General features: G+C 30.8%; 1 protein-coding gene across 1 annotated transcript in view; it reads left to right on the plus strand.

Moving 5' to 3' along the window:
• LOC136990207 (sushi, von Willebrand factor type A, EGF and pentraxin domain-containing protein 1-like) overlaps positions 1–14,455 on the plus strand; it is a 65,922-nt gene continuing 51,467 nt past the window's right edge. Inside the window, 1 exon segment of the mRNA XM_067288588.1 lies at positions 1–204. Within this exon segment, the coding sequence (XP_067144689.1) occupies positions 45–204 (160 nt within the window). The 5' untranslated portion in view covers positions 1–44.

A 14,455-nucleotide genomic window follows, 5' to 3' on the forward strand; every position in this document is an offset into this window, starting at 1 on the left:
TTTTGCATCCGAAACGTATTTCTTAGAGTTGTCAATAGGGAGAGATGTGCTTGCGTCATAGTTGGAGAGCCACGCTGGCGACAAACACCAACAGCAACACAAGAGCTGCAGACTTCGAGCTGAACGGTTCACACGTGGCTATGTCTCCGAGGGCAGCATTTTACGTTATGGTGCTGTTATTTGATAGCATGATAACAGCAGCAGGTACGTAAATAACAGTTTTCAGCGTTAGACAAACTTTACTGTCAAAGATTAATGTCAAATGCTAGCGAAAACACCTTTTTGTTTTTTAAGTGTTTACATTCTTCCCACTTAATATTCTCTTTATAGAAATTGTAGTTTATTATATATATATATATATATATATATATCAATATGTGTATATATGCCAAGATAGCTTGAGGTAATTAAATAATTTATTTTGTCGTGTAGATGGAAATCCGATTAACGAATTCATTCATCGATTTGTTTAAACCGTACTGTTTGTCAATTAAGCGAATTTGTAGTCAAATTGAAACGTCCAGGTGTTAGTGATGAATGTTTGCATTAAAGGGATACATACATACGAAACAACTGGTGTCGTCAGCACACGATATGACTATTTATAAACTTTGCAGAGTCGAAATGTGCGAGAGTAAAGTCCGACTTGGTAGATTTATAGATATTTTACCGGAGAAGCTGTAATTTTTTCTGTTGTCTCTTCAAAAAAAAAAAAAAAAACACACAAAATTACAATTTTAAATCTCCGGTTTTTTACTTATTTACCTTTCCTGCTTAGTGTTTCTTTTATTTTTTCTTTGGAATAAGTTATATAAAATTTTACTTGTATGTTTACTTTGCATATTCTAAGTTTGATAAGAGTATTTGAACTTTAATGTCGTTCTATAAATAGTGTAATATTATTTATTGATCATACGCAAATGTTCTGTTTTCTACAGTAGCGCATCGATTATTTTGCAGAATTTTAAAATTGTAGATTTTACTATAATGTGAATTGTAAAAAGCGAATTGGAAAATAAATTCTTCTTCGTCACAAGGAGATATATATATAAATGGAAAGAAGAGCGTGTATAAGTAAAATCGAAAAAGATGGCACAATAGAGGATTGAAACTAGCTGTTGTCGAGTCGGAAACTCCGACGAGGAAGAGATTAGACCAAACATGTCTATAGTAAGTCGACTTCGGAAATCAGTATAGCAAATCACTTTCTTCTAGGTTTTTCACATTTTCTAAAACTTTCTCTTTCGTCTTTCACATAGACATTTGGAAGAGAGAAGAGAAAAATCCCTTCTCTATACATTATGTAAGAAAGCAAAAATTGACAAAATGGAAAAGTGAAAATTTATACAGTAAATCAGGATGATGTGTGGTCTACTGGATTTCTTAATTTGGATTTTGTCGATAAAGTCTTCCGAAATTGGAATATTTCGGTAAAATATAAACCTAGAATATTTCTCGTTTTCTTAGAAAAATCATCTCGATCGGTGTGTTTATTTAATATTTTTACTAATTATAGGCCTAAATTGTTATTTTAGTTCGGAAAGATTTTTTTTTTATGCAGGCTGAAAGTTTTGTGCTTATTATCTGTTGCTGATTTCTATTATTGAAATACAAAAATAGCCGGAAAGAATTTGGTTAGCATACAGATCAAAATATGCTAAAAATAACTTCATTAAGTAAGATTGATCGGCCTTTAAATAGTAAATAAATATCACGAATTCGAGGAGCCAAAAATAATGTCCCCGATGTCACCGTGATTAAGTTTAATATGATGATATCCGGTATCGATTTAAAAATCCTCTCTATCCGGCCATATATTACGGCATTTTTTTCCACATCCCAAAGTCAGTTCCTATTACACATAGACTCAAATCGATAGAATTGCTTAGAAAGACAAAAAATTGTTATCAATTTTAACTTGCAAAATATCGATATGGCGGCGGATTAAGGCTCGATATGAGGATAAAGCCAGTGGATACTGGAAGAAAGAACTGTTTATCCATCAGTTATTTTGGCACTGGTTAAATCTAGGTTAGATTTTAAGTTTGAAACGGAATTCTGCTGACTGGCCGAGCTTATCAAAATCCTTTTACGAGGTGCGGAATAGACTACAGATAAAGATATATGTAGTCGACAAGACATAGATGAACAGATAAGTTAGTAGATTTACGGGTGGATGTAAAATTTACAAAGTACATAGTAAATTCCGGTAGGAGAAAGAGGAAATCGTAAATCAAACCTTTCCCTGTTATTTGGAGAAGTAATAGAATGTAACAAAGATACTTGACTAGGTGTTAGCTTATCTTGGATGTCCAGATGTGGTTAGCCCAGGGCGGATATATCCCTTTTCCATTGACTTTTAATAGCCGAGTTTTACTGTTTATACAGGTCCTATATCATTGGATTTGTCTTCGAAAGGGTTGTTTGATTGAAGGATCAGTCAGGTCTGCTAAACTGAGATAAGCAACTTAAATATGGATCTCTTGATTTCATTTAAGAAAAAAAATGTCTTATTAAAAATATGTCTGGTTTATATTTCTAAATCACTATTTAAAGTCTGGTTTAAGAACGGAATTAGGAGATATTCATCAGTTCTAATGATATTTTATTGTAGGTTTTATGTCTGGGTGTTCGGGTTTTGAGGAAAGAAAGATAATTTTAATGTTAATATACTGTGTGAAACTTAAAGATTAAATAATAATCACTGTAGATTTTTAAAATGTCATCGTAATTTTGAGTTTTATAGACTTAAGTGTTGACTGTAGACATTTTTCTTTGAGGGAATTTTTTTTATAAAAGATTGGTTGGGGCCCCTGTCAGTGTGGGTCGTTGAAAATTGCTGTTTTTGCCCATAGGATAACGCGCTAGCTGTAAAATGAATTTTTTTTAGTGTCAACTACGTTATATATTAAACGATACTGAAAGCAAGTGAAGAATTGTCATAAGTGGACTCACATTATATCTAAATATTAAGCACAACTGAAGTATAAACAGTTTTAACTACACATTGGAAACATAAAATATGCTACAGGCTATTTAAATTTGTCGAATTGTGCTCATTGACAACGCTTTTTGATGGTCTATCGATCACTAGACGGTCCCAAATGAATCTTTATTTATTTAGTTACTTGTTTTTTCTTCCATTCAATCATAAATTTAGAAGACGTTTTCAATATAATTTATCCTTTGAAAATTTTTGTTGACAAAATATTTGAATAGAAGAAAATTTTTTCCGTTTAGATGCCCCTCATTAATTTCTTTGTTTTGTTATTGGTGAAATTATTGGTATGTAAACACCTCATAAGAAACAAAGAGACGAGTTCATTAAGAAAAAAGCAAAAGATTTAATGATCTATATTCATAATATTCCGATTTTTATGAAAGGAAGTAAGGAGTGGTTACTTCCGATATCTTTCTTTTGTAGAAAATTCAGTAATGCGATGTAGAAAATGTCATTTTTGCTTAGCAGTGAGCAAAAACTTGTAGGATCATCATTTATCTGTAATTGTAATGTCAAAACTGTCGATAAAAAGCTTCTTTTTCTGATAGATGAATTAATATAAGCTGATAGACGAAATCAAAAGTCTTTTAAGGGTCCTAATCTTTAAAGATGTGATATCGTCTTCACAAGAAAACGTTGCAAAAAATTCTAACGAAATTCAAAGCCTCTTTAATGGGCATATGAAAATGCATCGTATTTATTAATTTATATTATTATTATTATTATTAGAAATAAATGGAAGTAGCTTTATTGCTTTGAATATTTTAACTTAAAAAATAAAAAGATACCTTTAATAGTATAAGAAACTTGGATACTTTAGTTAATAATAAGGCGGTTATCTATTGAAATTTCTACTGGCAGAGTCTATTGTGTTTGAAATTTTATGGAGAAAATAGAAAATCTTCAAAAGTTTAGAAGATATTTTGGAGAAATATTAAAAGAAACCGAAGGAAAAAAAAAATTATTTTCTTATTGATTTTTTGAAAATATTTTTATATTCGTCAACAATAAATTAATCTCTTTTTTTCCCTTAAAAATACTACTAATAATAAGAATTTAAATAAATAAAATATTTAATATTATAAACCGAATTATTAATAATTTTATTTTATTTTTTAAAGTTTTTCTATCAGGAAGAAAAAAAGAAAAAAGTGTGTTATGAAACGAGTTTTTTCAATGCGTAAGTCGCAGTTGCTATATTTTATCAAATAGCTGTCTGGCTGTAGTTACTCGGAAATTCCAACAAAAATAAGCAAAATAAAAAAACTTTAAATGATTTTTAAACATGAAATTCTTTGGAGGCCGCATATCAGAAGCCAATTTTACGATGCTTATCTCTCGTAAGTTTGTTTTGGAAATTGCGTAAACATCTTTCGCTTCCTTCCATAGAAACTAACTTTGTGTTAGTCTCTGCATTCCATTTAACGGAATTTTTACGCTTTTAAATAGTTAAATTGCTGCAAAACTTGTTTTCAACGGAAATTATGGAAATGGGAATGGAAGGAAGTTAACATAAAAAAAACTATTGTCGAAATCGAAATGACAGGAAATTAACATTAAAAATTCAAATAGCATTTTTTCGAATTTACTTCTATTGTTTTTTTTAGAAAAATAAAAATACAATTTAATTTATGAATTAAATTTTGACTTTATTATGTGACATCTTTTCAAATAAATTTCTTTTATAAATAATTTCTTAAAGGATCGATAATGCGTGATTATCTTAGAAATAATGGCTTAATTTTAATTATATTATATTCGGAATATTAAAATAAAATAATAATAAAAAAATTAAGAAATTTTTATTTAGATTCCGATCTTCGATCGTTTTATTGAATAGAAATTCGAACATAGATCGATATTTCTCTTGTGTGGAGATCATTTATTTTATCAGAATCAAAAATTTTTATCTCTGTCAGAAATGTTCTAAAATAATAATAATAACAATAAATTTTCTTAGAAAATGAAAAATAAATAAAAGCTGACAACGTTGTTGCTAGACTTTCCCGGCATTCTTTGTTTTTATCCCTAATAATTGCTACCATTATCTTTAAGTCTTCAGATTGGTTCGGGAGATATTAAGAGTTTGGGACCATATCTCCCGAAGTAATGGTCCGATTTTCTTGAAAATTTCTGGAAACGTTTCACCCTAATATACTAACCTTCGAGCAAAATTTTATAAATTTTGGTCGAAAGGCACGGGAGTTATTAAGCTTCAAAGTGGGTAAAATAATCGTGACCTCCTGTTGGGTTTTTTCCCTGTATCCGTACGTACAGAAAAAATCCAAAACTTTTTTTGCATTAGTCGACGTTTCGAGGTTTCCTGAGTCCAAAATTGTCCGCGGGGAGTCATCTTTTGACTGATTGTCATACTTCCTCTGTTATATGACGACCGGAAAGTAAAATTTAAATTAAAAAATAAATTATACATGTAATTAAATTCCGATTTTAAAATAATCCCTCTTATTCTTCCCATTCTTAAGTTTCAATTCACAAAATTTGGCTTTAAAAATAAACAAGGTTAACCTTATTGAGTTGATAGCCTATCTAGACTTAAATAAAAGCATTCAATGAGTTCGACCTTTACTTTTTATAATAACTTATTTAAACATTTAAATTTAAAATGCCTTCTGCTCGTAAATGATATTAATTTAACTTTTTTTTTAAAAAAATTATTTGACTTGTTATAAAAATGAAATGCGAAATTAAGTCCTAAAGCAGTATTTATATTACTGCGCGTTATAAAGCCATCTACGTTGGTGTGTAATTTTAATAGTCAAAATACGCCTTACCAAATCTAGTAAATCGACTTAATTACACAAAAGAAAGTATTTTTGGAAGAACACAGGTTGATATGCTAAATTAAACAAGGTTCTGCTTTAATTTAGTTAAGCATCTGCGTGTTTTCCGCCAGCCATATGTTGCTTGTAAAGTCGCATGCTTGGATCAATCAAGTACTCACAACCATCTGGTGCGAGCCGTGTGATTGGCGAAAGAACACTTTAGAAGCAACACTAACAGTCGTATTGGATTCTGAGATCAGATATTTGTGGCAAGGAAGCGACTTTTTGACAATTTAACTGCTTTCCAGTCGTTCTGACTCGACTATATCGAACAGGAGTCGTTTGTCTTCATTTCTGAAAGCAAATCTCATTCATGCTTCCTCCGAGTTTAACAAACTTCTCCATTGTTTTTCGTCGGTTGATACCAAAGTTTAATAACTTCATCTGCGAATGACTTTCTTGTTAATGGAAGATTATGAATTAAAATTTTTTCCAATTTCATTAATTTTTTTTTCTTCCTTTAAATCCTACTTTCTCTCGTTACGGTCTGCATACATTAAATTGCAATTTTATCTATTAATTAATATAAATGTTCCGTGAATTTTATTTAATCATTCTTATTTAAAAAAAGACAATTTCTGCGCAATTTATTATTTGTTTTGTGCTGTACAATAAAGCGTGGACGTCCGCAGAGGGGAGCAAACGGGACACTTACCCCTCCCCGAAATAGTGTAAAAAATTCCACAAATTATAACCGTAGAAGTGATCGAGATACGCAACCTCACACCCTCGATATTACGCTTTTTCTCTCTTAAAAACCCCAATAATTAATTAATTAAATAAAAATTTATTGATGTGATTGTCTCTAAGCTTTGTCCCCCGGAAATTTTTCTGTTGATGCCCACGAATGTAAGATTAATTGCTTGAAAAATAAGCATTTAAATTCTAATTTTTCACGAATTAAAATAAAAAAATTCCTTTCTTTTTATTTACTCCATTCCACGATGTTTTCCTCGGGTTTAAAGATCGCCTTAATTTACCATTCATATCCAATTTAAACTTCCTATTAGGCAAAATTGCATCAATTTATTTTTTATAACTCCATTTTCATTCTCCAAAGGAATAACATGTTGCAAGATATATTAATAATTTAGAGTAATAGTTTATTTATTTAAAAGAAAAGAAAATAATAAATTTCCATTCTATATTTTTCTATAATTTGTCTACGAGTAAAGTGAAAACAATTAAGCTCTAAAGGTTCGGACCCCATCCCGATGTTAGTATTGTCGTATTGCTCATCTGCTGATTGCATTCCCCTCCCATTTGCGGTCAATGTAGTTACTCCTAGCAACGGTTGGCACGGAGACAGAGATGAGTTGTAATTAAAGAAAGGGAAAAGTAAAAGAAAAAGGGAGTGGTTTTCACTGTACACTCTCATTCACTTCTTTCTTTCTTCTTCGGCAATGAGCAGCCTCCAGCCACGTCACAGAAATCTTTCCAATCTTATGAACTTTATTGTCACGCGCGGTCAGGTGCGAATCGAAATTGTTTTCCTTTCATATTTTAAGAATTATTTTATATATTTCCTCGATTTATTTAATAAGAAAAGTTCCAAACTTCGTTAATTTCCAAAGGAACAACTCAATTAAGGAGAAATTCATACGAATGTAATAAATAATTAACTCTTAAGATAACGATGAACATCTTAAGAACATAATTTACGTTGCTTAAATGGGAATAATTACTTTTATAATTTCTTCCTTTAATCGTAATTAACGTTTGGTTAAAGTTAAATTTTTCTCTTGTTTACGGAAATGATAAAGATGTGAATTTAGGCGAAGAATTAATCTGCTTAACTGCCGAGTTTGAAAGTTATTAAAAGTTACTTATAAATAAGAGAAGGCATAAAATGCAAACTTCAGAAGATCACGGTTTTGAATTAATGTTTCGGAAATGCGGTTTCCTTTATAATGAGGTGAGAAGAGAGAGCGATCGTCGTGGCAGATATTTTCACAAATCGCTTGTTTCGGCCTTCTCAATTAAAAAATGTGCAAATGGTGTTAAATGAAACGTTAAGAGAACAAAATGCCGAAAAGACCATTAAAAGGGAATGCGCATCAGCAAGAAAACATTCAGTAATTTCTCATCCATAGCAATATGTTAGTGCTTAACTCCATCTGACGCTTCTTACCTCCTTCCAAGTAATTACATGAAATTTTCCTTCTTGGCTTTGTTTTTTCCCCTCTAATTCTTTTTCTAAAATCGAAAATATGAGAAGAAAATAATAATAATAACGAATCTTTACCAATCGTCGTTAATTATGCAAGAACTTTAATTTTCCAAAAGTTCTGTGTGCTTGTTTTTTCCCTCTCTTATCAATATTTAAAGCCAGTTCGCCATAGATTCTAAGTTTTAATTTTCATTTAAATTTGTTTGATGAAGAGAGAAAAGTTTTTAAGTACAGGAAACAGTTGATTGCAGCAAGAAAGTAGAATCTTCTGCTCGTCCATTCTTATAGAAGCAATCAGATGACCGAGCTGCGGGCAATTTGTGCTACTCCTTCACAGTAATATTCTCAGTCCTTATGCCAGTCATTTAACTGTAATAAACTCTTCTTTTTTCCATTTACTGTTGGAGAAACTTATACCATTCACTCTCACGGTTGCTCTTTTAGCTTAATAACTACTTTTAGACCATTACCTACAGGTATACGAGGACACATTGTTCTAAAATTCTCATTAAATATCGTCTCAGAAGTAACTAATTAACCGGGAAGAGCGAGGCGTAAGAATTTTTCGTTTCCTCAAATTCTAAAAATACGCAAAAATATTCGCCTGCCAGCATAAAATTTTCCCTTTTTAAATTCGCCAAACGCTTAACACAATATTTTACAAAGTTTGGTGTAAATTAATTATTCGAAGAGACTCGTTTAATTGAAAACAAAAGTATATATCTTTAGGAAGTTTAGATTGCAGTTTGCAATGGGGCCGTTATAGCTTCATCGGGCCCAGGCAGATTTGAATTAGTGAGCCCCATGTACAGTGTTGACCTGAGATATTTTTCTTCGAAAGAATTTTTGGGGGAATCCTCCGATATCCTCGTTCGTTTTTTAACGCGACCTCTGAAGAGTTTTTAAGTTCTGTGCTCCGCCACACCGACAATCTAGACTCCCAGATATACTCAAATTTAAATTTCGATATTCTTACTACTGTAATGATTTTATAAAAGATTAGTGTTTGTGGGGGCCCCAGGCAATTGCCCTTTTAATATAATGCACCAATGCTAAAGCCCACCCTCTGTTAAGTCCGAGCCATTTTTTTGTGTTTTGCAGTTCCATTATTGTAAATACTCGGTTCAGTAAGTGTACTTTAGTTACTAACGCCATTGTTTTTATCACTCTCTCCCAACCCAACCTAGCCAATTCCCCACCCACTTAAAGTCCGAACAACAGCAGGCTATACTCGAACTCCTTAAAAAATACAGTACAAAGTACTGTACAACCATCCCTTATTCACCTAAAGTCCACCTCCTCAAAAGCCCGAGTAATACAGAGCACGCGCATCTAGTATACTATAAATTGGTTATAAATATTCGTGTTTAAGCTTATTTTTTGGTGTTTTTTTCTCTTTATAAACTCGTAAATTTTGTCAATTCGAATGAAGTATTTTCGTTAATTCTACATTAGAATTTTTATAATAAAAATATTATTATTCGCTTTACGAAATGAATTTCCACAGATTAAACAAGGTAAAGTTCATTATCCTCATTCAAATATTTTAAAAGGGGGGAGCTTATCTTAATTACCATTCTGTAATATTTAAAATAATGTCATTCGATGTTGCACTGTTAAGTTACTTTTTAAAATTGTGTTCATATTAATTACTTACTTAAAAGCTTAATGTAATTCCTAGATATGAACACAATAAAGAATTATATTTAAAAATAAGTGGAAAGCAGTTGAAAACATTTTCATGTTGGGATGAAATTTTCCATCTGGCATGCTTGCTGCAGAAGTACAGCATCTGTTAGTTCGCATCAAGTTGTCTTCAAATATACGTCTTGATAACTGCGGGATTGTCAGCTGGCACGTTTACCACAAATCCTTAATTATTGAAATAGTTAGTTTAATGGAAAATGTCGGAAAATATAGCATTTCTTTTACTAAATAAAGTACTTTTTTCACGAAGAACAAAAGAGGTGAACGTGTCAAGCATAATAAATTATAACGATGAAAATTATCGATGATATTCTGTCGATAAAAGAAGATCAGATGGAAAATTCTCACGTAGCAAAGGTGAGTAATGTGCCTGCATTCTACACTCAACATGCCTAACGACTTAATTAAAGAGCTCTCCTAGGAAAGAGAAACTGTCAACCACTTGCATCCTCTACTAATCACTTGGCGCTTCACGGATGCTCTCTCCGTTCCCATTGGACGAAACAATATTTCCTGATGGATGAAGCGCTTGATTAACAATGTTAAAGACAGAGAAAAATCTTTTAAAAAATGACCCGGATCAAGGAAATGTTTTATATTTAGCATTTTAAGGAGAAAAATTATTTTTAAATTGTAGTGGAGTATTAACATTATAATTAGTATCGTGTTAACGAAATAAATCAAAATTATTCGTGTGCCGGGGACTAATTTGTGCTTTTTTCATGTAGAATTCCTCCTAAGATATTTGTGGATTTGTAATTTATCGTTACTATAAGTACTCTCCTGTATTACATTCGTTTCCTTCATTACTCACTACTATAGGGGAGGGGGGAATATGATTAATGGTGACAGGAAAATACTCTTCTTACTGACAGGTAAGCAAACATCTTTCTTTCATTCTTGACCTCGATATGTTGCATTTATCTCATTTTTTTCTGTATTATCTGCAGGAATTCTACTACATCTCAAATTCTGCAATTTCCTTCGCTAAATCTCTTCAAGTAGAATTTACTTTTATTTATTTTTTCGTCCAGTCTTTTCTTCGATAAATCCACACCAATATAAGTAAACATACTCAAAAACTCGTCAAAATAACGTTCGTAAATCTTAAGGAAGTAACATTAAAAAACGACAATTAATTTTTATGTAGAAGCAAAAATACCAGAAGTTTGTAAAGTACTCCAAAATATCAAAAGTTATAAGTTTGAAATTTTATTTTTCAGACAAACCAACCGTGAAAGTAGTAATCATTTTTTTAAATATTTTTTCGACGGACGAATAAAGCGCACGTGTTTTTAATTATCTTTTACCTTAAGTATATCGTTATGGAACCGTAGTGTGATTACCATAAAAATCATGACATACAAGCCTTAATTTACAAAATTTATTCTCCTGTGAAACTATTCTCCTAATTAATTATTTTTATTTTTATAGTGTACATGTATATATATATATATATATTAAGTATTTAGTAGGCCCTATACATATATAAAAGGGAAAAAATAAATTCAGCAAAAATTTAAAAAATAAATAAAAGGGAAAAAATTCAGATTTTTAAAGTTATTGTGACGTAAAGCATTATTTTAGTATAAATAAAGTTCGAATTTTGTTGAAATACGTGAACTGTACTTTATATCCAGATATTAATAAAGACAAAAACTTATAAAGCGAAGGAAAGAGAATAAAATTGCTTTTGGATTGATGTTTTTTAGATTTCTATACGAAGAAATTCTCACAAATCGAGATCTACGAAACACAAAAGAAGCTTTAATAATTTGATTTTTGATAAAGAAAGCTTTCCTTCCCCCTGTTTACGTATTTAAGAAGTAGAAGGAAGAATAGAAACAGTTGTATTGATGTCACGTAGAAAATATAAGAAATATAAAACTGTGATCAATTTTCATAAAATTCTGCAAAAAATATAAGTTATTTCTTTGTGACAAAAGAATGGGATACAAAAAGTTTCGACTTATAAATTCAAAATGATAAAAATATTTTATGCCCACAAAATTTAGGAATTATACTGTAAAATTCTATCTATTTTGTGCTTACAGTACAATCAATGTTTTCATTCTATTTACACAGGGGTACAAATGTAGGTACACAGTTGTTATTATGGAAAAAAAACATTTATTTTTATGCATAAATTAAATCATAAATAAGGAATACGAAAGAATAAAAGATTAGAATAATAATTAATACCAACACGAGTGTCCGCGGAGGGGGGCATTTGGGGCGATTGCCCTCCCCAGGATCCGAGTAAGAGAATAGGTTAATAATTGATTTTTTTGAAGTTGTTATTCGATTTCCTTACAAAAATTCCTTTAATAAGATATTTTTAAGTGATTTATTGTATACATAAGAATCTTAATTGGATCTTAATGTTATAAGTTTCAGTCGCTGCTTAGGCAAAAAAAACAAAAGAAAAAAAAATTAGTTTTGTGCTCTGGTGATCTTTAACGTTTCTTGTAAGTTGTTTGTTGGTATTTTTTTTACTTCAGGGTATTTTTAAGTATTTATTTGTATAAAAATCTAGCAACGAGTTGCGCAACTTTTCCGGCTTTTAGGAGATTTTATTTTAAAAGTTCCATTTGTATTATTAACTAAAATAAACAACTAAAATTGTATATGGCACCATCTGTGATGGGATTTTGTTATAAAAACTTTATATATTTTTAATTATTATAAAATAGCAAAAGACTTCATTTTGAGGGTAGAGATGAGTTTTATAGAACTCTATAAATGCTAACCGCGAGTAAATTCTTCATTAAGTCTGACCCCCCACGAGATATATCACGTGACCACCCCTATCTCAAATTGGACACGATTCCGTTACTTTCCCTTGTTACGTATACATAACAACCGGAAAAGTAAATATGTAAATTTTGCATTTGTAAAGCGTATTTTATATTGTTTTATCATAATTGAATTCAATATTCCACGCGAAATTTGGCAGAGGAAAGAAAATATTCGATTGGAAACATTAAACGATGTCAAAGATAAAATTGTTTTAATGATAACTTTGCTTGTCGATCGAAAGATTTTTGGAAATGGTTTTACTAATAATCTACAGATAAATATTTATATATCTCGTCTACGAGCGGCTGTAAGCTTTATTTCTATTTTCTACATGTAAATAACGAAAACAACGTTATAAAAAGTAATATTTATTACACGAAACTTTTACAGGAAGGAGTCGAAAGTAATTTGAAAAGTTTGTATAAATAAAGTAAAACTAGGAAATATTTTAATACGTTAAATTTTAAATGAACAGTTGATGTTTCGAGAATTCTAAACATAATCTCTATAAAACGGCCCCTACAGCTTTAAAGAATTGGAATATCGAAAGTAGTAACGCCCGAAGGTGAATCAGGAAAGCTTACAAGATGGTGAACGCATTAAGACACGATTTCTCCGTTGAAACTGCCTGTAGGATGTTTCTCTTATGTCCAGCCATTCTGTATCTAAAAATTGCTAGAGTAATATCTTGACAATTTCTGTTTCAAAATCTTGGTTTTCGTCAAGACGTTCTACTCTAATTAAAAGCTTGTCTATCCGTTCTCCATGCTAATTAGCGAATTATAATAACCCTGAGGTAAATATTTTGTTTTTAAAATTGTTAAAGAATTACAAGATGTAATTTTTCTTTCCTTTAAATTAAAACTTACTTTTAAATATTACTTTTCTGGCTGTGATATAAACGAGGGAAAATATGGCGATCGGTCAAAAAATAATTCCCCTCAAGAACCCAAGAAGTTTCGAGCTTCCCTAAGTCAAAAAATGGCCTTTTAGGAGGGTCGATTTTGCATTCAGGGAAGGTTGTAACGTGTATAAATGCAAAAAAATGTTGGGGGATTTTTCCGTATGCAGACATGTTAGTGTTTGGGGAGCAGATTTTGTTTACTCACTTTAAAGTTTAATAACGCCTGTGCCTTTCGTCAAATATTTCTGAAATTTTTCAGACAGGTTCGTGTATTAGGTGAGAATAGTTCCAGAAATTTTCAGAAAAATCGGACTATTGTTTCGGGAGATATGGCCCCACTCCCTTAATATCTCCTGAACCAAATGAAGACTTAAACGTAATGGTAGTAATTATTAGGGATGAAAACAATATAAAGAATGCCGGAAAAATCTAGTAAAAACGTTTCTAGCCTTCTTTTTCTTTGTTAAAATTAAAAAAGCAGTGTTAAACTTACTTATTTAATTCTTTTAATCGTATTTAACCAAGATTAATTTCTTTTTAAATAGCTTACTCTTGTTATAAATGCGTATAAGTTCGGATTCGCTAAATTGATTTTGAGCGAAAGTTAATTAAATTCCGATATAACCACTCGAATTTAAACCGGGAATTTATTGGAAGATGATCAGGAAAAAACCTTTTGGAAATTCATTGTTTTGCAAACGTTTCAAACTAGGTAAATGCAATGAAGGAGTGCGCAACAATGGCTGAATACAAACAATATGCAAGGAATTTGAGTGTCAGTAAAAGGATCGGTCGATAAAATGTTGAAAGTCTCTAACTTAAATATGTTATAGATCGAATAAATACATATATGAAAAAAACTTTTTAGAATGGAAGAAATGTATGCAATGGCAAAATTCCGGATACAGGAAAAAATCTTTATGCATTTTAGTATTTTATAAAAATACAAAAGTTTCCGGGAATGTAAAATTCCTTTTTTTTCTTCCTCTCTTTAAATATCTAACCGCATCTTTCTTCTCTTCTATTTTATT

Source organism: Centruroides vittatus, unplaced genomic scaffold (assembly GCF_030686945.1).
Source record: "Centruroides vittatus isolate TY-2023 unplaced genomic scaffold, ASM3068694v2 scaffold_861, whole genome shotgun sequence".
NCBI lineage: Eukaryota > Metazoa > Arthropoda > Arachnida > Scorpiones > Buthidae > Centruroides > Centruroides vittatus.